Source organism: Tasmannia lanceolata, unplaced genomic scaffold (assembly GCF_043159265.1).
Source record: "Tasmannia lanceolata isolate RefF3 unplaced genomic scaffold, GAP_Taslan_0.1 ptg000018l, whole genome shotgun sequence".
Classification (NCBI taxonomy): Eukaryota; Viridiplantae; Streptophyta; class Magnoliopsida; order Canellales; family Winteraceae; genus Tasmannia; species Tasmannia lanceolata.
In genome coordinates, this window is record NW_027518695.1 from 55,359,872 (window position 1) to 55,382,699 (window position 22,828).

The window sequence follows — 22,828 nt, forward strand, 5'->3', positions numbered from 1 at the left end:
ATCCCAACAGGAAATGCTTTCTAAGAAGAGATAAAAGGTTAACTTCTTCTGGAAACAGTTTTGCATAATGCAATCACATTTGGTCCTAAGTACCGAAATTTTCGAATAACCTCAATGAATGGATAAAGGTCTCCAAAAAGGATGGCAAAGAGTAAGCATATGTAAAAGGTAGGGATCATTGTTTATTTGGTGAGTAGATGGGACTTCGAACTAAAATGGAGAAATCTGAGGGCAGTAAAAAGTTGTAACTAAGAAAGAATAAAATAAGTATTTTAAGTCAACATGTGTTGGCGTTTAGTTCTTACTTATCTAGAAAGAAAAGGAGTCTGTGTGTGTGTGCTTGTTTGATTCTTGCTTATTTAGCAAAACAAAAGGTCAATATGTATGTGAGAGAGATATGGGTGCATGCAAGATGGAAAATTAACGGAGTTTTGATGCTAAGTTCTAACATAAGTTTATGTAAATGTAAAAGGGAAACCTTTTAGACATAACTTCATCTTATTATAAGTATAGGGAATGTAATTAAATGCAAATGAAATCATCAATCAAATAATATTTAAAGCAAGCCGGTACTAAATAAAAAGGAAGAACATTTGACTAGTTGAATGTCTAAAATTTCATCCACAAGATCAATTAATATGAAAGATACCAAGAAATCATGACAAGGAACAACCAATGAGTATTAAGGCCGATAAAAATCCATGAGAGCTGGTTTGACTTTGTTAAAGTTAATTGTGGATAGATCCTACATCCATACATTGATCAAATTCTCAAGTAATGTACGCAAAGATATTTATTCCTTTTTTTTAGGATTAGTTGAAACTTATTGAAAAAGGAGAATAGACAGAAATACAATAAACATTCCAGCCAGGGAAAAGGCCCCATAAGGCAAAAAAAAATCTCATATGATGCAACCAAAGCATAATTTCACTTTGTCTTATGTCTTTCATTTTTTGTGGACGAGTGTCCTTTCTTAATGAACCTAAGATTCGAGTAAATTTAACTATTTCCTTTGTTTTGTAAGAAAGTGAAAGAAAAAAAATGAGCAAGTGAAAGGGGATACAGAAAATGTGAGAGTTACTATTCTTTAAGATAAATAATGGAGCGAAAATCATTCATATAATTAATAAAAGCCAAGATGAGAGATATCCGTGTACCTTCACTAGTGTAGTCTACAAAACCTCGAGTGAGTTACCCATATTTCGGGATGCGTGAGATACTAGGCCAATATTGGCCTCCTTCCTTTCTGCATTGTTTCTCTACTTCCTCACATCCACAAATACTTAATCGTTGAAGCATTGTGGGTAGCCCATCCTCCGGCAAGGAATGTAGTTAAGGACAGTCACCAATGGCCAACCTGTTGAGGGGGTAAGGTTCTTCAACATCCCCTTGGGAAAGGATTTCAGATTATCACACCCTATGATATAGAGGCCTGTAACCGTGGTGGCAGTAGCTTTCCTGGAAAGGACTCAAGTCCCTTTCAAGGAAAGCTATTACCCACTACGCTTACAGATTAGCCACCTCCAAAGGGGATGTTGAATAACCTCACCTCACCTTCCTCAAAATTTAGCAATTGGTGACTAACCTCTCCTCCTCCTCCTCCTCTTCTTAATATTAGTGAGAAGCATCAGTTAGCTGATAACATATTTAACAAAAAACGATATGTGTTACCAAACAACAACAAAATACCAAACTAAAGAAAATATGGATGTCTACCAAAAGTAAGAGTATTAACGAATGTTTTGACTAAACGCAGAACACATTAGTTCCAGAAAATCAATGGAACAGAAAGACCAAGACAGTGATTAAGAAAAACGTGAAAGGCTTATATAAATATGACCTAAAAGTTTCAAAGACACAGGCATCTTTGAGAAAGTTCAAATAAGATGACCTTTGTGTAAATTCTCCAAAAAGAAACCATACTGCAAGAAGGTAAAAAATGTGGTCCAAATCTAACAAGCTAATTATAGAATGTACACACCAGGCAATGTAAATTATCATCTCAATATGAAAAATCCAGTACAAATAAAATGAATGTTAAGGAATTACAATATTTCTAAGAAATTACTATTTTTCCACACTTCTCGTCATTACATGAATGCAAAGACTCTTGAATATGATACTTATTATTACAATGAATATCTAATTGAACTCAACAAAACATTACATAAAATCAATCAACTTTTGAACTAAAGAATGAAAAAATAAATCAAGAACATAGTCTAGAAACTAAGCTATCAGAACATTTCCCAAGATGAAGATCAGTGAATTCATGACCTTTACTAACTACACCAATAGGTTTACAAAGGTCTGAAAATACTATAATTATAATTTCTACTAACATCACAACCGTTGCATAGAGATCCAGATGAAACAAGATCAAATTCCACTAGTCCGAAAATGCTTTGTAGCCTAAAACTTATTGATGCAAGGAAATCTAGATGAATGTAATAAAGCATATGATAAGTAAACTAAGGCCCTGTTTGGATGGCAATAATTTTGTGGACAAGTTTGGGAAGGAAAAATATTTCTAAAATTTACCACTTTTCTTACACACGAAAAGATAATTGAAACCAGCTCTATTCAAATTTTCATTAGAGGGACAAATAGTTTATGGTAATATCCGTCCACATTAACCATAATCATATCATTTCCCTCTAGATTGTGGATCAAAACAAATTTCCCAAAAATATGTTTTCCATTAGAAATGTTTTTCTTGCAATACAAGCAGGGCCTAAGATAATGTAATAAAAGTAGCAGTGCAGTCAATGAGATTTTTTGCCTAAGCATAGAAAAGTCAGTTACCATTATATTTCCAAGACGAATATCAATGAGTTCACAAAATCTATACTAACATCACATGCATTACATATAAAAATCCAACAATTTCATAATCTAAAAATCCAAAAATGCCCAAAAAAAAAAAAAAACCCAAATCTTCTGATGAAAGAAAGAGGGAACAAATAAAGCCAAAATCCATCGAAACTGTAGACGTGAAAGCCTAGAAAATTATACATATCGAAACTTAAGCTCATAAAAACACTAATTCGTAGACCAATAGCATCAATAACAGAGATTACTAATAAATCGGCAACCCCTCAATCACGAGCCAAAATTTTCCACATCCAAGAAAAAAAAACAAATAACCAATGTAGATTTTTCCTCGAGAAGAAAGAAAAAACCAAAACCCCCTATAAAAACCTCAAATCTATCAGAACAAGAGCATAAATGATAGGGTCACATGTATTTTCAGTTATGTAAAATGTGTGTTCTGTTCTTTTACAGTTATTAGCAGGTTAGGTGTCGTATGTGTTGTCGTATTGTAATTTGTTGTTAAGTTTGGCAGTTGTAGTTTGTGGGATCATGAGTATAAGTTTCAATAGAAGGAAGGAGAAGACAGACTGGTTTTTCTCAACAAAGCTTTTGTAAGGAGGCATCGTCCCCCTCGAAACGGACGAACTCATCTATTTTTGTTTATTTTCTATTTAACTCTATTTGGATCCTATCATCTGGTATCAAAGCAGTTACAATCTTGCAAAATGACGAGGAAAAATGATGAAAGGATGGATCGATTAGAAGAAACTTTGGAAGACATCCGACAATCATTGGCGGCTGTAAATGCTAAATATGATCATTTAGCATCAACTATAAATACAGTAAATGAAGAACAACAGACTAGTAATCATGATGCAGGGCAAGGAGGAAATCTAGGGAGAGGCTATGGCAGATCTGATAATTTTTCCAATTCATTCCAGCCACGATACACTCGGTTGGATTTTCCAAAATTCAATGGAGATGATCCCACTGGTTGGATTTACCGCGTAGAACAATTTTTCCGTTATCATCAGATCGTCGACGATCAACAAGTGTTGTTGGCTTCATTTCACTTGGAGGGTGAGCTAGTCAGTGGTTTCAATGGTATGAACGGACTCAACAACACTTAACCTGGAAAGATGTAACTGAATCCATTTGTGTTCGATTTGGTCCGACCGAATATGAGGATTTTGACGCTGCATTATCAAAACTACGCCAACAAGGGACATTGCGGGAATACCAAACTCAATTTGAGAGGTTGGCCAATCGTGTACAGGGTTGGACTGAAAAGGCTCTCATAGGATGTTTTGTTAGTGGTCTAAAAGAAGAAATTGGTGCTGGAGTGCGTATGTTTCAACCCAAAACTATGACCGCTGCCATAGGTCTAGCATGAATGCAAGAAGAGAAATTACAACGGCTAAGGCGTTTGAAGAACACTCCGAGTTAATCAACTCCAAAATCCACTGGACTGCCCATAAAAAGGATGACACCGGCTGAAATGCAAGAGAGACGTGACAAAGGGCTTTGTTACAATTGCGATGAAAAATTCGCTCCAGGTCACCAGTGTAAAAGACAACAGTTATTTCTCTTAGATGGAGGATCTGATAACGAGAAAGAAGAGGCAGATGAAGCACTTGAAGCATCTGAGGAATCAGAAGTGCTGGAGATTTCTATCCATGCTCTATCTGGACTGAGTCCACCGCAAACCATGCGGGTGTCTGGCCAAATCAAGAGACTAACTGTCTCCATCTTGATCGACTCTGGAAGTACCCATAATTTTTTGAATGCTCGCTTAGCTTCAAGATTAGGATATCCAGTGATAGAGCATCCAACATTTGAAGTGGCAGTTGCAGACGGTAAAAAGATAAAATGTCAAGGACGGTGCTCCAATGTACACCTGCAAATCCAACAATACACACTAAGCACAGACATGTATTTATTACCCATGAAAGGATCCAATGTAGTTTTGGGTATCCAATGGCTTAGAATGTTGGGTCCTATTGTATGGGACTTCTCTAAGATGTCTATGAACTATTCAATTGGCGATCGTGAATATTACATCATTGGGCAAACATCTGGAGTGACAAAATTGGCAACTTTTGAATAGCATTGAAAAGCTCTTATGCAGTCAGCAAGCAGGTGTGGTAGCACAACTCAGACCCATTATTGATACTGGTATGAACGAACTTGAACCTTCTGACCTTTCTAAATTGTTTAAGGATTTTTCAGACCTTTTCGTTGAACCAAGTAAATTGCCCCCTCCTAGATCACAAGACCATAAGATACCAATTAAAACTGGAGTTCATCCCATCAATGTGAGACCTTATAGGTACCCACATTTCCAAAAATCCGAAATCAAAAAGATTGTGCAAGAAATGTTGCAAGTTGGGATTATAAGACCTAGTGTGAGCCCTTATTCTTCTCCAGTGCTATTGGTTAAGAAAAAAGATGGAACATGGCAACTCTGCATCGACTATAGAGCTTTAAATCAAGTGACAGTGAAAGACAAGTTTCCAATACCGGTGATTGATGAGCTTCTCGACGAATTGCACAGATATAATGCTATTTTTCCAAGCTTGGCTTGCGATCCGGATATCATCAAATTCGTGTGTATGAACCTGAGATTCCAAAGACTGCATTTCGCACACATGACAAACATTAGGAATTTCTGGTAATGCCCTTTGGACTGTCAAATGCACCATCTACTTTTCAGTCACTCATGAATGACATTTTTAGACCATATCTACTGAAGTTCGTACTTGTATTTTTTGATGATATATTAGTGTATAGCACTAATTGGGAAGAAAATTTGCTACATTTAAAAAAGACTCTGGAGGTACTCCAGGCCAACCAACTTTTTATCAAAAGGTCTAAATGTGCATTGGAAGAAAAGATGTCGAATATCTTGGTCACATAATATCGCAAGAAGGTGTAGCAGCATATCCAAACAAAATTGCGAGCATGGTTGAATGGCCTCGACCGAGTACCGTGAAGGGCCTATGTGGGTTCTTGAGAGTCACGGGGTACTGCAGAAAATTTGTCAAAGATTATGGAAAAATTAGTGCTCCCCTAACTGCTCTTCTTCGAAAAGACTCGTTTCATTGGGGTCCTGAAGCCGAGAAAGCCTTTTCAGATTTAAAAGTAGCTATGACCACAACACCCATATTGGCTCTACCAAATTTTTCCAAGACATTTCTTATCGAGTGTGATGTGTCAGGGAGTGGCATTGGTGCAGTATTGATGCAGGAGGGAAGACCTATTGCCTTGACTAGCAGAGCATTATTTGGAAAAACTTCGGCATTATCGATTTATGAAAAGGAGATGCTTGCCATCTTGCATGCAGTAACAAAGTGGCGACCCTACCTCATAGGTCAGCATTTCAAAATCCTGACAGATCACCGCAGCTTAAAATTCTTTTTGGAGCAGCGAGTATCCACCCTTGAGCAACAAAAGTGGGTATCCAAATTGTTGGGATATGACTATGAAATAGTATACCGGAAAGGGAAGGAAAATGTGGTTACTGATGCTTTGTCTCGACAAAATGACAGCAACTGTTTCAATGCCATTTCTATGCCTCAATTTCCTATGCTAGAGGAAGTAAAAAAAGAATGGGAAGAAGATGAGCAATTACAATCTCTCATACGACGACTTAAAAAGGATCCTCAAGCTGTCGTGGGTTACTTATACTCCAATAATCAGCTATGCTATAAAAACCATTTGGTGTTGAGTTCAAGTTCTAAATTCAAAGACCAACTTCTTCGAGAATTTCACTTCGCACCAGCTGCTGGACATTCTAGGTACCACCGTACATATAGGAGGATAGCACAAGGCTTATATAGGAAAGGAATGAAACAAGACGTCAAACGTTTTGTAGCTGAATGTGACACCTTCTAACGTAAGAAACATGTGAGTATTTCTCCACCGGGGTTACTACAACCGTTGCCCATTCCAGAACAAATCTGGGCAGATCTATCTATGGACTTTATAGACGGATTACCGCCTTCACATGGCAAAAGCACAATCATGGTGGTTGTTGATAGACTCTCCAAGTATGCACATATTAGTGCCTTGCAACACCCTTATACAGCAGCAACAGTGGTTAGTGTTTTTATAATTGAGATCTCTAAACTGCATGGAATGCCATGATCCATAGTCTCTGACCGTGCCCCCATCTTTACCAGTCAATTTTGGCAAGAATATTTTAAACTTTAAGGCAGCGAGCTTCTCATGAGTACAGCATGCCATCCACAAACGAATGACCAAACGGAGGTAGTAAACAGATGCTTAGAAACTTATCTTCAGTGTTTCACAGGATTTCATCCTAAACAAAGGACAAAATGGCTTCCGTGGGCTGAATGGTTGTATAATACCACATACCATGCTTCAACCAAAATGATACCATTTGAAGCTGTATATGGAAGGCCACCTCCTACAATCACTACATACCTGCCGGAATCCACCAAGGTTGATGCTTTAGACAAGGAACTGAAGAGCAGAGATCAGATCTTGCGCGACTTGAAGGAAAATTTACGACAAGCTCAAGAAAGGATGAAAATGCAAGCTGACAAACATCGCACTGAGAGAGAATCTAATGAAGGAGACATGGTATATCTTCGCCTCCAACCATACAGACAGACATCGGTATCACACAGATCCAACCTGAAACTATCCCCATGTTTTTTTGGCCCATTCAAAGTGTTACATCGAATTGGAACAGTAGCATATAAACTGGACTTACCAGCTGATTCTAAACTCCATCCAGTTTTTCACGTTTCACTACTTAAAAGAAAGATTGGGGCTCATTCAGTGGCATATCCATTGCTAGCACCAGTTAAAGCAGACGGAACACTACAGCCTGAACCATCAGTTATTCTTGACCGGAGGATGGTGAAAAGAAATAATAGAGCTACAACAGAAGTCTTAGTAGAGTGGGCGAATCTTCCACGGCATGATGCTACATGGGAGAACTTTCAGCAATTTCAAGAAAGGTTGCCTCATTTTCAACCTTGAGGACAGGGTGCACATTAAGGGAGGTGGAATGATAGGGTCACATGTATTTTCAGTTATGTAAAATGTGTGTTCTGTTCTTTTACAGTTATTAGCAGGTTAGGTGTCGTATGTGTTGTCGTATTGTAATTTGTTGTTAAGTTTGGCAGTTGTAGTTTGTGGGATCATGTTTATAAGTTTCAATAGAAGGAAGGAGTAGACAGACTGGTTTTTCTCAACAAAGCTTTTGTAAGGAGGCATCGTCCCCCTTGAAACGGACGAACTCATCTATTTTTGTTTATTTTTTATTTAACTCTATTTGGATCCTATCAATAAACAAGAGAGGAAACAACAAAATCATCAAAAACCTCCTCTTGTTTAAAATCTGAAGGTAAATGGTCTTCACAGAGGCTCTTACCAAATAGAGAGAACGCGTTATGTCGGGGAGATGATTTTTTCACACCCCCCTGTAGGATTATGCGCCCCCCCTTAACATGATTTGACATCAAAAAGTGTTAAACTCTGCCAGAATTCACCTTAAAAAAAGGGGCGAGCATAATCCTACAGTGGGGGTGAAAAAATCATCTCTTGTTATGTTTTTGCTTTTTGCATTCTTTCTTCTGTACAAAGAAATGAGAAAAGGACTGAACCCGTAAAATAGAAGAGGAGCTGCGTGACACTAATGTGCGCCGCTGGGTGTAACATGTCACATGATCCAAAACCATTCATTTTCGTGGGACCCCACAGTCAAGGATCTCCAACCTTTGGATGATGTAGACCCAGCAAGGTTACAGTGTGAAAAACCTCGATTGATCGGATGGTTAGGAACTTAGGGCATAGTGTGTGGCCCAGAGATAAAGGGTTTGGATCACTCATGTGGTACCCACACATATTGGAATATAAGAACTAGCCACTGTTATATGATCTAGAATGTTCATCTGAGGAAGATGCCCGTGGTAGGTTCTGGAAATGAGGTAAAGACAAGAGGTAAGGGGAGTTTATAATAAGCGAAGATTGCAATGTTATATGGCCTACAATGGCAATGATACTATTGGTAATAAGAACTGCTTCATTCACTGGTGAGCAACCATGGTAAAACAACAAAATGTGCGATACAGCATGGTTGAACCTGCTCTGATCCAATCCGTCCACTAGGTTGGCCTTATTTTGGCTCTCGTATGTAATGAGAGCAGAAGAATAAGAAATTGCAATAACCAAAACTCAAATAAACTTTCCACACTTGATCCACGATTTTTCAAAAGAAAACCGTAACACAAGAAGATAGTGTGGAATTTATCAAACGTCCAAAAAAAGTCCCCTTTTTCATATTCCAGACGTCCATATATGTTCTTTACAAGTGAAAAGATTCAAATGCTTCTGTTACTGTCTTTTTTTTTTTTGATTGGTAAGCTAGGGTTAGGCAGGCCCCTACCAGAATTCATAAAAAAAAAAAAAGAATACAATCAAGGAGGCTCAAAAGCCAACAATTTGGGGATAAGAATCCAGCACAGCCCACTACAGGAGAAAACAATACAATTGAAAAAAGACAAGGGCCAGACAGAATAAGGCATTCTGCACCAAGAGCCAGGGAGATAAGCCATCAAACCAAAAGTCTTCAGCAGGGAGCAAGGATGTGGGTAGGGGGGAGGGGGGGGGGGTAGCAACTTCTAGAAGAGGGATTTATCGTTACAACCCAATTAGGCGGCACCAAGAAGTGGAGCACAAAGGAGCAGTCTTCCAGCAGCATCATCAACAATAGAAGAAGCAAATTACATTCTATGGTAGATATGTCCATCTCTGTCCAAATTTAAACAAGTTAAGAGATTCTGAGGGCAAAGAGGAAGAGGGATGGAGTTGTCTTTCCACGGACAAGGTATTTTAGATAAAAGATCAGCAGCAGGATTAGCTTCTCTCCAAACATGAGAGATCCTCTAGGAACGGAAAGTGGACAGAATTTCCTAATGTGGAAGATGAGGTTAATCAATATCCATGGGGGCTTTATCTTTCCATTAATGACTTCCACAACGTAACTTGAGTCAGATTCAATTCAAATTCTCCGAATGTCTCTGATAATGACCTCCTTGAGACCTTTGTAGATAGCCCAGATTTCCAACTTGAAAATCTCCTTTTTTATTGTATTCAAAGAGAACATCGACAGCAGCATACCTTCATCATTTCGAATGAGGCCACCCAAGCCTCTACCATCGGGATTAAGGGAGGCATCAGTGTTCAGCTTGAACTCTTCAGAGGTTGGGGGGGGGTCCAGGTGCACGTTTTTTCCGATGGTTGCTTTGCATTGAACTTGTACCCAAACAGCAGGGCAGTATTTCTTTTCTCTTTAGAATCTTCATCTTGGAATTGCATCCAGTTTATTCTTTCTTTGACATCTGCAATGATCATCCGAAGGATCACTGATTTGTGAAGTTTTTTATTCTGAAATTGCCTGTAGTTACTTTCTTTCCAAATTCTGAAGATTGCTGAAGCAAAAGCAATTTTTAGAGCAGTAACGGCTTGACCTTTTCCTGTTCTGTTAATTCTAATCCATTCTTCTTCATCTTTCAAAGTAACACGAGGTTTTCTTCTGCTGTTGAATTTCCAGAGCACAAAACGGGAAATCCAACAAGAGTATCCACATTGAAAGAAAAGATGGTCGACAGTTTCGGCATGTGCCTGACACAGGTTGCATCTGGTATCAATCTGAGGAAGGTAGGTACACAATTTGTCCTTTGTGAGGAGTTTGTTTTGGAGGGCTCGCCAAACAGTCAGAGAATGCTTTGGGATATGGCCAATGAACCAGCAGGTTTTGAATCATGGAATCTTAGGCGAGTGGTGACGGATATTATCCCAAGCACTGTGAGTAGAGAAACTACCGTCCAAAGATGGCTTCCCAATGGGAATATTTTTATTATCATGAATAAAAATACCTCTGTTAAGAAGAAGTTTCTCCTCACGCAGAGAGTCATTATCCAGTATAGGGTGCCATCCATCACTTCTCCGGATATCACTGAGCATTTTTGCGTCTGCAAGACAGGGGTCTATTGTAGACTTAGGTATTTGAGTAGAGATTTTTCCATCAGGGTGCCAGGGGAAGTGCCACAAGTCAATTTTATCTTCTTTCCCAACTGCATAGCAAATGTAATTCACTGCAATATCACGGGCTTGAAGAATACTTCTTAGACCCCAAGAAGGCTTGGACGGCATCTTTATGGTCCAGATACTCTGCTTTTGGAGATATTTTGAATTGAGCCATTGTCTCCATAAGGACTTGCTATCTTGCAAAATATTCCAAAGTAGCTTAATTTGAAGAGCAGTGTTGATTTGTTCAATTTTTCTTAGACCCAAACCACCTTCACATTTGAGGAGACAAATATCATTCCAGGAGACAGTATGAATCTTTTTCTTCAGGTCAGGACCACTCCAAATGAAATCTCGCATTAGCTTTTCAATTCTGACGATGATTCCTTTGGGAAGCTTGAAGGCGGATGACTAATAGAGGTTGAAAGAAGATAAAACAGATTTTACAAGCTCTACTCGACCAGCTTTAGAGAGAGACTGATTTGACCAGGCTTGAATTCTTTGTCTGATTTTTCCAACAATGGGCATACAATCTGCAGTTGTCAACCTCCCAGAGATAAGGGGAAGGCCAAGGTATTTAATGGGGAGAGATCCTTCAGAGATCCCCATTTTTTGAGTAATTCTTCGATTGTCTCAGGAGGAGGTACCTGAAAAGAAAATTTCACTTTTGGAAAGGTTAGCTTTAAGGCCAGTGCAATTTTCAAATTCAAGGAGACAATCCAGGATGCCTTGGGTTGAGTGATCATCAGCAGAGGCAAAGATCATGAGGTCATCGGCAAAAAGAAGGTGGGAGATTGTTAGATTTCCTTTGGAAAAAGCAGGGGTGATTTTCTTTAAGGATAATAGCTGATTCAATTAATCTGGATAGGATTTCCATCACAAGGTAGAATAAGAGGGGGTATAAGGGATCTCCTTGTCTTAAACCATTGGTAGATTTCAAGTGACCATGAGGAGTGCCATTGAAAAGGATAGAAAAAGAGGGGGTATTACTGCACTCATCAATCCAAGAACACCATGTCTGGTCAAAACCTTGCAGGGACATGAAAGAGAGCAAAGCTTCTCGATTTACGTTGTCAAATGCTTTTGCCAAATCAATTTTGAGACACATTTTTGGTTTTCTAGATGGATGATGGAAATTATGAAGCAAATCATGGGTTAGAAGGATATTTTCTTGAATCTGTCTACCATGAATGAAAGCTGATTGAGAAGGACTAACAAGTTTTCCTATCACCAATTTCAATCTGAGGGCAAGAATTTTGGTGATAGTTTTGTAAACAAAATTACATAAGGAAATGGGTCTAAATTCTGAATGGGAGGTAGCATCAATTCCTTTTGGAATCAGCGCAACAAATGTTGCATTTATTTCCTTCAGCATTTTTTTCTTTTCAAAAATGTTTTTTATTGCAGTAGAGAATTTAGAACCAACCAAGTACCAGAACTTGTGAAAGAATCGGCCATTAAATCCATCGGGTCCAGGAGCTTTATCTCCCTTCATGCTGAAAACTGCATTTTTTATTTCCTCCGAAGATACAGCAGAAAGCATTGCTGCCTCATCAGAAGTGAGGGTGCTGAATGAATGAGGGAGAGGGTGGCAGCCAGATTTGCCATTGTTGAGAAGTTTGTGGAAATGTTCAACAAGGATTTCAGAGATCTGATGAGGGTCGTTGGTGGTAGTACCTTGAGTATTTTCCATGGAAACGATGTGGTTTCTGTGTAGTCTGGACTTAATTGCTGAATGGAAAAAGCTGGAGTTTGAATCTCCAAGATTCAACCAATCAACTCTGGCTTTCTGACGAGTCATATTTTCTTCCAAATGAGCAACTCTAAAGAACTCATCTCTCAGCTTGTTTTCCTCCTGAATAAGATTTCTATCAGATGGATTATAGGCAAGCTTTTCTTGGACAGAGTGGAGAGAGGATCTGATGATTGGAAGCTTAACATCAATCCGGCTAAAAACATTTTTGTTCCAGATTTCTATTCTTCTTTTGACTTCTTTAAGTTTTGAGAGAGCCTATACATCAGATTTCCCAGAATCCTTATATTCCAGGCCTCTTCCACAACGGGATATAAGGAAGTGTCTTCTAGCCACATATTCATGAATCAGAATGGTCTTGGGCCCATCCTCACTTGATTTTCAAAACTCATAACCATCGGATTGTGATCAGAAATGCCAGCAGGTTTATATATTGTGTAAGAAAGAGGGTATACACTGATCCAAGAGTCATTTACCAGATTTCTGTCTAGTCGGGCCAGTTTCCTGTCTTCTGAGTTCCTGTTGTTCCATGATAAACTTTGACCATCCGATCGCATATCCACCAGAGAACAGTTGGCAATGCAACTATTAAATTCTTCCATGTAGGAAGGGTAAACAGAGGCCATTCCGAGTTTTTCCTCAGAAAACCTTGTAGCATTGAAATCCCCTAGGACAATCCAGGGGGAGGTGACAGAACCAGCAATTTGTTCTAAATCATCCCAGAGAGATCTTCTAGCACCTCCATAGTTAAGGCCATATACCGAGGTCAAAAGAAATTTCTGATTAATTTGTAACAGGCGGAATTCATAGTGAATAAGCTGGTTAGATTCCTGCAAAATATTAACTGCAACTTTGAATGGATCTCACATGATCCAAATTCTTCCTTTAGTGACATGATCATAGTTACCGTGAGCAACCCATTCATCATTGATTTCTTTTGCATAATCAGCCAATTTATCAACATTGGCTTTAGTTTCCATTAGGCAACAAAGGGGGATACGATTTGAGGTTAAGAAATGTTTCACTTCCTTCCTTTTTGTATCAGAGCACAAACCTCTAACATTCCACGCTCCTAGAATATTCATTGGGGACCTGAGTTGAGAGAATTTTGTGGGACTTGACTGAAGTCATTTGTTGGGTCAGGGGAGGACTGTTTTTGAATTTTCTGTGGGATCGGGTTGGGGTTTGAAATGTGTTTTGTTGGGTCAGGGGATGACTGGTTTTGAATTTTCTGTGGGATCGGGTTGGAGTTTGAAATGGGTTTTGATGGTTCTAAAGGAGATGTTGGGGAGATGATTTCAGTGTTTTGAGAAGGTTGGGAAGATTCGGGCTCTTCTGGATCATCCAAGACAAGAGCAACATAAGGGTTGGGAGAAAGAATGTCAAAAGGGGTATCTTGGAAGTGCTTAGAAACAGAGCTAGCCAGGTTACAAGGGGCCGGAATTTCCATAGTTGGGGTACACTGAGTCCCTTCATTTTGGGCATTTCCCTCCCCTTCTATCTCAGGGTTGGTGCTTTTTGAAACAATGGGTCTCCATTCTTGCCTTACCTTATCATCTTTCTTTTTTTCTCCTATTGGGCAAGCAGCTGTGGTGTGGCGGAAAATCTTGCAGTTTTGACAGGCTATGGGTCTCAATTCATACAGAACCTGTTGATTGTGGATGCCATAGGGAGTATGTATTGGGATGAACTCTGGGTACGAGGCACCAGCCTCAACCTCAACGCATAATCTCGCAAAGTTCAGCCTTGTCTCCTCCGAAGTTTGTGAGTCCATGTATAGAGGGACCCCGATTGCACTAGCAATTTTGCTAAGGCCATTGGCACTCCAGAATTGCAGAGTAAGCCCTGGGAACTTAATCCATATTGGGACAGAGGTTAGGTTCAATATTTCTTGAGCATTTATTGGAGTCAATTTTCTGAGAATCATTGGCTTGCCCGCATATGTGTGGTCTTCCATTTCCAGGATGTTTTCAAAATCTTCCGAGCTGGAAAATTTGAATAAGTAAAATCCATTATTTAGAGTGAAGGTTGCTAAATCTCCTTTGAGTTTCCACTTTCTCATTAGATTTTCTCTCAGATGAAGAAAATAGGGTCTTCGACCTAGGAAGTATCCAGTAAGGCAGCTTTCCCACTTTCTTGCATCCATTTTGATTTCTTCTTCAAATTTTATCAGATTGTTTCCTTGATCATCTTTGGGGGGAATGACATGGCTCAATTTGGTGGTGGTCTGAGCTTTTGGTTTTGTAAGAACTGAGCTCCAGGATCTGTTGGGGTTGGTTTGCTGGGTTTTAGAAGCTTTTGCTTCTGTTACTGTTCATTGAATGTAATAGTCTATTTCGCCAGAGAAAAAAAAGTATCTATTCCTTCATATCATTCGGCTATTATATACAAGTAGTTGAAGATCCGTGCGTTGCACGGGGATGGAAAACAAAGAATCAAATGAACAAAAAAAAGGAGTGCGAAAGAAAAATATATCTTTAGACCAAAAGCATTATAAATTTCCAACATAACCTGCATAGATACGTATCCCTCATGCAAAGTGATTAATGTTGGGATAAATACAGGGAATATTAGCAAATCCTCTCCTTTTTTCAAATAGCTTCGCAGGAAACGGTATACGTGTATCTGTAATAAAGGAAGGAGAAAACAAAAATGTTGATAAAATGGAAACAAAAAACAAAGAATGAAAAGATAGAGAGACTACACATCCATAGATATCTATTTATCAAAAACAAAACATGCATAGATATGTATCCCTTATGAAATAAGTGATAATGTTTTATGGATGTAGCATGTTTTTGAATGATAAAAAGACCACTTATCATCCACAATGAAGAATTTCATATCTAATCGAGTTTCACATCAATTAATTAACTTAAAGTCATGTTCAAACAAATCCTCTTCCAAAATGAAATAGTATTGCATAAAAAATCCCGTCACAAACTACAAAAAAAGGAATTTGACCATAATTGGCCACTCAGTCACAAACTAAGAAAAACAATACGAAAAATCGAATTAACTATCTTTCATCCTTTTCTTCACAAATCTCCCTCTCTTAGAAAAATAAGAAAAAGGCATAAGAATAATACAAACAAATAGCACCCTTAAGCATCCCAAATGAAAACTCAAACCCATCATAAGTATCCCACTTAGTATCAAAATAATACAATTTCCTTCTCAGTGAACACACCATGTCATGGGCATCCTCTTGGATGAGAGAGAGGGGCTAAACCTCCATGCTTTTCTAGAAAAGAGAACAACAACATGTTGCAATGAGTAATAACATCATCTAAAGCCTAATTCCCAATTTCAACGAACCGCTGATCATGTTTTCTCCTATTTATTTGATTTTTCCAAGTAATATATGTTTTATATAGATGGCCATCTCAATTGACTTCCAAAGATACTTAGTTCACTATCCTCAAATATTGGGCTACCTCTTGTCACATTTCAGTGGGGTTCATCATTAAGGCAATGCTTCCATTATATTTAACACATCATGACAGTATCCTTTACATTTTTATGATGTTTTGACGCTTTTTTCCTGATTTAGTTCTCTTTTTTGTGATTTTTGTATGGAAATAGAATAACTTATATGTTCCGAGTTTATTTAAAAGTTGCAAAACCTGTTTATTTGGGTCCTATTGTACAATCTCTGACCTTGTAAGCAAAACTGTGAGCCTAGCATGTTTCTTAAATTGTAGGCAGCTACAGACGGACATCATATAATAACTCATAAATCAAATATCGAGTGATATACCAATTTGATTTCCATATTTTATTTTAATTTGAACTATGGTTCAAACAACTAATTTTGGATTTCAGGAAGCAATTGTGAGCCTAACAAGGCAAATTTAAGCACCCTTCCATATTAACCATTGCTAAATACAAAATCTCTGAAATGAAAGCATCTCATTTTATGATTTAAAAAAAGGAAACAATTGGAGTTCTGACATATTTGGGCATACCCATACTTTAATTGCATTAGAAAGATGCCCTTTTATACTTTAAATGCATTAGAAAGATGCCCATTTGAAGCGTTCACTCTGTAAGATTACCCATCCCGAAATGGAAATCTGGGTTAGTGAAGCTGTGAAGATACACCCAAAAAATGTAGAGTACCAAAAGTCAGGAAGAAAAGAGAATTGGATTAGTGAAGCCTGATGGAGCTGATTAGAAGACGACGATAATACCTTCTTGCCAATGTTCAGATAAGTAATCCAAAGATCATGTCGGGTCAGCATCACAGGAATCAGATGAAAATTTTCAGCATTGACTGATAAGAATCTGGCGATGGAGGACCAATCATCTTCGGAATAGCAGCAACATTACAGTTTTTTGATGAAGGAGGGTCCTTGATTGATCTGATCTTTCACCGGCAAACCCGAGAACTGAAAATAAAAAAGAGAGGATAAATTTGCAACTACAGCTGCTGTTGAAATAGAGAAGATGGCGAGAAAAAAAAAGAGAAAAAAATTACTTGGGCTCCTTAGAAGATAAATGCTTGTTCATTTTAGAGAAGAAGGCTCGAGGGTTATAAAGACCAAGGGTCATGCCAGACGAAGGGCCGCGGGAGGAAGGGTGGCCTTTAAAATTACGTACGGGACAGCCATCGCCATTAATTGTTTTTCATCAACAGAAATGGTATGGAAGTATCGGGTGGTGGAGAGGAACGAGAATATAAAACGATTTTGAGATAAGCAACAGATGTTCGCTCGTATTTAAGCAGCAAATGTACCATTAACCAAAAGAGAAAATAGCTGAAAAAGTAATTAATATGAGGAAATTTAAAGTAGTATTTAGTGGATGATTTGGCAAAACGAGAGATTGATGAGGTGACTTGGAATACGAAACGATTTTCTTTATTCTTAGGCTTTGGACACGGTGCAATTCGTCATAAAAAAGAGAGTTACGAGCTTTAGAAAGAGAAAAATACATAATGGGGGCTGATGTTTGGTGTAATTATGGATTGTGGGCACCTTTTAAAACAAGAACAAAAAAGGGGCTAATCTTCAAATTTGGGTGGTCAAAAGACCCTGATACCCTTATGACATCAACAAAGTCCTCATTTTTCATTACTGCCTATTAAATTGGCACGCTTGACGAGGATTCTTTTGGTTCGTTTGAATGGGTATTTGAACCGAATGAACCTTGGGTTCGTTTCTATCTTGGCCATCGGAAATAACTAGAGACGGATGGATGCTTGACACGTGGTGGAAAACCTAAACTTGTTGGAACGCTAACGTTATTGAATACTTTAGTAAGCAGCGTTATCTTTTCTCACTTCTCTTTTGGCTTAGAACGGTAACGTTATTGATTACATCTCTTTTGGTTTAGAATCTTTTCCCTTCTCTTTTGGTTCTCATTATTAACGTCGGCTTACGCCATTATTTAACGCCGGCTTACCCATTAATTACGCCGGCGTACCCATGAATTCCGCCGGCGTACACCTTATTTCCGCTTACTTCCTATTTCAGCCCTACACTCATTATTTCTCTTTTGGCTTGGAATCTTTTCCCTTCTCTTTTGGTCCTCGTTATTTACGCCGGCTTACCCCATTATTTACGCTTTCCGTCGGCGTACCCATTATTTCTCTTTTGGCTTAGAATCTTTTCCCTTCTCTTTTGGTCCTCATTATTTACGCCGACTTATCCCATTATTTCTGCCGGCGTACCCATTATTTCCGCCGGCGTACACCCTATTTCTCTTTTGGCTTAGAGTCTTTTCCCTTCTCTTTTGGTCCTCATTATTTACGCAGGCTTACCTCATTATTTACGCTTTCCGCCGGCGTACCATTATTTCTCTTTTGACTTAGAATCTTTTCCCTTCTCTTTTGGTCCTCATTATTTACGCCGCGTACCTCATTATTTCCGCCGGCGTACCCATTATTTCCCCCGGTGTACACCCTATATCTCTTTGGCTTAGAATCTTTTCCTTTCTCTTTTGGTCCTCATTATTTATGCCGGCTTACCTCATTATTTACACTTTCCGCCGGCATACCCCATTATTTCCACCGGTGTACCCATGAATTCCGCTGGCGTACCCATGAATTCCGCTGGCGTACACCCTATTTCTCTTTTGGCTTAGAATATTTTCCCTTCTCTTTTGGTCCTCATTATTTACACCGACTTACCCCATTATTTACGCCGGCGTACCCCATGATTTCCGTCGACGTACACCCTATTTCTCTTTTGGCTTAGAATCTTTTCCCTTCTCTTTTGGTCTTCATTATTTACGCCGGCTTACCTCATTATTTACGCTTTCCACCGGCGTACCCCATTATTTCTGCTGGCGTACACCCTATTTCTCTTTTGGCTTAAATATTTTCCCTTCTCCTTTGGTTCTCTTATTTACGCCGGCTTACCCAATATTTACGCTTTCTGCGTACCCCTTTATTTCCGCCGGCGTATACCCTATTTCCGTCGGAGTAACCCCTTAATATTCCGGCGGCGTACTCCTGAATCGGGCGGCGTTCTTAGCCAAAAGAGACATGAGAAATAATTAAATATTCAATAACGTTGCAATTCTAAGCCAAAAGAGGCGTATTCAATAACGTCGTAGTACCAGGGTCTTTTTCCAATCCGATTTTGAAGATTAGCCTGTTTTTGTTCTTGTTTTAAAAGGTGCCCGCAATACATAATTACTCCAAATATTAGCCCCCATTTCGTACTTTTCTCCTTTAAAAATGTATAAAGGAGGGGCTGCTTTTTTTATTAAAGTCTTTTGCAATTTAGACTTTTTAAAATTGCGGGATAGAAGAGAGGCTGACATGTGGCAGCACCACACAGCGCGTGAAATCCAGTATTTTTTTCGAAAGTACAAGTTGACCAAAACCGTTCACTACATAGGATGACCTAAACCGTTCATTTGTCGGGCCACATCGTAAATATGCAGCACCCCGTAGATAATTTCCATAGGATGATCTATGGGGTACAACCATTTTATGCTGTGGCCCGACAAATGAACGGTTTGGATCATTACTTTTTGAATAATACTGGACTTCACGCACGCTCACCACATAAAATCGCCTATTTTCTAACTAGCTATTAAAGGCAGTTCCAATTAACAAAAACATATTGACAGCCAATAAAAAAATGTGCTTAATAAAGTAGTCCCATATATAAAAAAAGAGGGGTATATAAGAGAAGTGAAATATCCGCCCCTTTTGATTACTTGGGACAACCAACGGCACTGTACGTGGCAATCTGGGCCCATTGAATCCTTCTGACGTGAAGTACATCAACCCCTATGCAGCCATTGATACACCGTTGCTCGGTGTCCCAAGTAATCAAAAGGGGTGGATATATCACTTCCCTTATTTAAATTATACTTCCCTCATATAAATTTGCACAAGTATTTCTCAATCCTGGTAGAGCTTACTAGGATTAAAAAAAGGATTGCCATATCAAAACAAGGGAATGGGGATATTATTGCCCATTTTTTAATTTGCACAAGTATTTCTTATCCTATTACGACTCTCACTTCTTAATAGTTTACATATAACTACTACTCTTGCCTCTCAATTTCTCTTCAACCTCTGGGTTTTGGTCCCTTCAACATTTGTTTACATTCTTTAGATGATGAGAACTTCTAAATAAAGGGAGTAATTGGACAGTTGCAAAAACAAGTGGTGGAGATATCAAATCCTTCTAGCTAGACTACCAAAATCTTAGGAACCCTATCTTCTCAAACACTAATAAGGCAAAAGTATTGTAGAAAAAAGAGTGGAAAGACAGTGGGTGAACTAAACTAGATATGCAGTTCGAATCCAACCAACCTCACCATATTTTTGCTTCAGTTAGAACTTAGAAGTCAAAACAATTGAATCTGATTATGTAATTCCAAGCACCCATCCAAAAGTACTGAATTTCAATTAAAAAATCCCTAGTTTGGGTTAGGGTTTACCTCTTCCAAACTTTTTTGGAGAAAGAATGAGTAGTTGGAAAATGCCCTAATTCATATTCCATTAGAAGGCTTAGTAAGAGAACATTAGAAGTATAATTTATACCCACCCACATGACATTAGATGATCCTAGCCATTCAGTTTATGACCCTGGAGATGTGGTCAAACCATTCATTTTGGCAGCTTAGTGATTTAATCTAAACCAGTCATTTTATCAGCCAGCACAATGAACATAAAATTGTATTTATTTCCAAGATATGCCCAAGAGCAGAGCGTGAACCACCTTGGATTGATCTGAACCATTCATTTTATAGGAATTGCTTTGGATAAAAACCACACCAATCACGCAATCCCATCTTACAGTAACAATTACTTACTATTTGGCTTGGATAAATGGCATGATTTTCGGACAACAAACAGTTCTATAAAATTCAAAATACCGTGTTATTTTGCTATTTTTGATAAAGGACATAATCCAAAATTTTCCAGAGCTTGAAAACATATTCCAGATATCTTCATAGGGATTTGCGTAAGAGAGCAACCACATAGAGAAAAACACGGCATTTCTCGAGAGGCCTGTTGCGTCAGAGAGCAACCACAGAGAAAAACACGGCATGCGGATTTTTATTGCAACTATTACATGGGGAGGGCAGTCTTGCTTTAATCAGCAAAACACACATGCTCTGTGTGGTTCCCATTTTTTTAGAAAAATAGCAGGGAATGTAATTCTACTAATTCGCTAAAGGTATTTGATAGGGAATTTAGCGAAATTCAGGCGTTTGACCGCCGGGAATGTCGGGCACTTGCCGGTGACGAAGAAAAAATGAAAGAAATTCTCATGAAAATTCTTTTTTCCCGTAATTGTCGTAAGTTATTAATTTTCATTGTAGTTCTTTTTGGTAATTGTCATATGTTATTACTTCCAGTTGGTATTTTTTTTCGTAAGTTTCCAACTTTTCTTCCCTTTCTCCGTAATTTTTCATTTAAATTTGCGATGGACCCTAGCAAATCCCATCTTCATATTTAGTTTTTAAGAGCAAACATATTAGGAAAATGATGAATGCACCCTTTTCATCACATGCAACACCCAACTGTAGTGTATTGAATCCTTATGACGTGGAGTACATCAGCCCCTCTGCAGTCATTGATCAACTGCTGCTGGGTGTCCCAAGTGATGAAAAGGAGTGCATTATCATTTCCCAAATATTATCATTAAAAAATAGCAAAACAATTGCTATAATTTCATGGTAATGTTTGTTATCCTAATTTTGTACATAAATTTGATGTTTTTATATATTTTAGACATTTTTTCAATTCTTCCTGATCTGAACTCAAAATTAACAAAAAAAAGAACTACAATATCCCCAGATACACCCCGAGAAATTCTGGAGGCAAATATTTGTAACTATGATAAAAAGGCACTGATTACCTTAGCACCTCTAAGGTTACCTCCAAAACTTCTGTTCATATATTCTTGAGGAATGATAGATGCAAGGGCCCTCTTTATGCAAGGGCTAAAGAAGGGCCCTTGAATAGATCCACATCATAAGTGCAACCAAATTCAGTTTCTCAACCGACTGTAAAAATGACGTGAATCTATTCAAGGGCCCCTTCTCCAGCCCTTGCATAAAGAGGGCCCTTGCATCTATCATTCCTCTGTATTCTTATACGCAAAATGGTTTTGAAGTTATAAGTGACTATTTGCAAATATTGGATATTATAGTTTAGAAATGATATGGGTTAATGGCTTCCGAAGAAGCCTTAATGACCCATTTGCAGATAAGATCGATCTTATCTGCAATTTAAAGACGGCATCCGAAGAGGCCCTAAGATACCATGAGGTGATAGAGACACACAACACATACCTATACAATTGTCTATAGACAATGAAATTGCATGCATTTATACACAACTGTCTTTGGTGGACTAAACATTTCGTACATACATGTATGAATATAGCGGCTGTCCCATCTGGGTGAATACTGACCTCCATATGCATTGGTGGCTCTCTTCCAGACCCTATCATACCATAGCCGGCCACTAATCAATAGAGAAACACCATAAGCAAATAAATTAGCATATATGTGAAGCAATAGGAAGGGAAATCCTATAATTAAAAAAACAACAGAATAAACATAAATGGAACTAAGAAGGCTTGCAAATCAATCTTTGCACAACAGTTATAGTAAGTGTTGCCTGCATTGACAACCCATATTAAAATTTTAAGTTAAAAACTATCAAGAAGATTTGCCAAAATTATATATGTAAACTGGGCTTATAAACTAATAATTAGGAAA

The 22,828-nt window shown here is 38.4% G+C and overlaps 1 protein-coding gene across 1 annotated transcript; it reads right to left on the reverse strand.

The window, feature by feature from the left end:
• Nucleotides 1–10,608: 10,608 nt before the first annotated feature.
• LOC143850484 (uncharacterized) lies at nt 10,609–14,585 on the reverse strand. Its single transcript, XM_077359729.1, has 4 exons — nt 13,746–14,585; nt 13,105–13,458; nt 11,945–12,886; nt 10,609–11,286 (listed from the first exon to the last, which is right to left on the reverse strand). The coding sequence occupies exons 1-4, from the start codon at nt 14,583–14,585 to the stop codon at nt 10,609–10,611; spliced, it is 2,814 nt and encodes a 937-aa protein (XP_077215844.1).
• Between the last annotated feature and the right edge of the window lie 8,243 nt (nt 14,586–22,828).

Bases quoted from the DNA above. Each gene is read 5' to 3' on its own strand.
- LOC143850484 (XM_077359729.1), bottom strand. From the start codon at position 14,585: ATGGAAGACCACACATATGCGGGCAAGCCAATGATTCTCAGAAAATTG. The intron at 12,887-13,104 runs GTAAATGACTCT...TCTGATGTATAG, and splicing joins CCCGACTAGACAGAAATCTG to GCTCTCTCAAAACTTAAAGA. The intron at 11,287-11,944 runs GTAAATCGAGAA...AACCTCTATTAG, and splicing joins TGGCAAAAGCATTTGACAAC to TCATCCGCCTTCAAGCTTCC.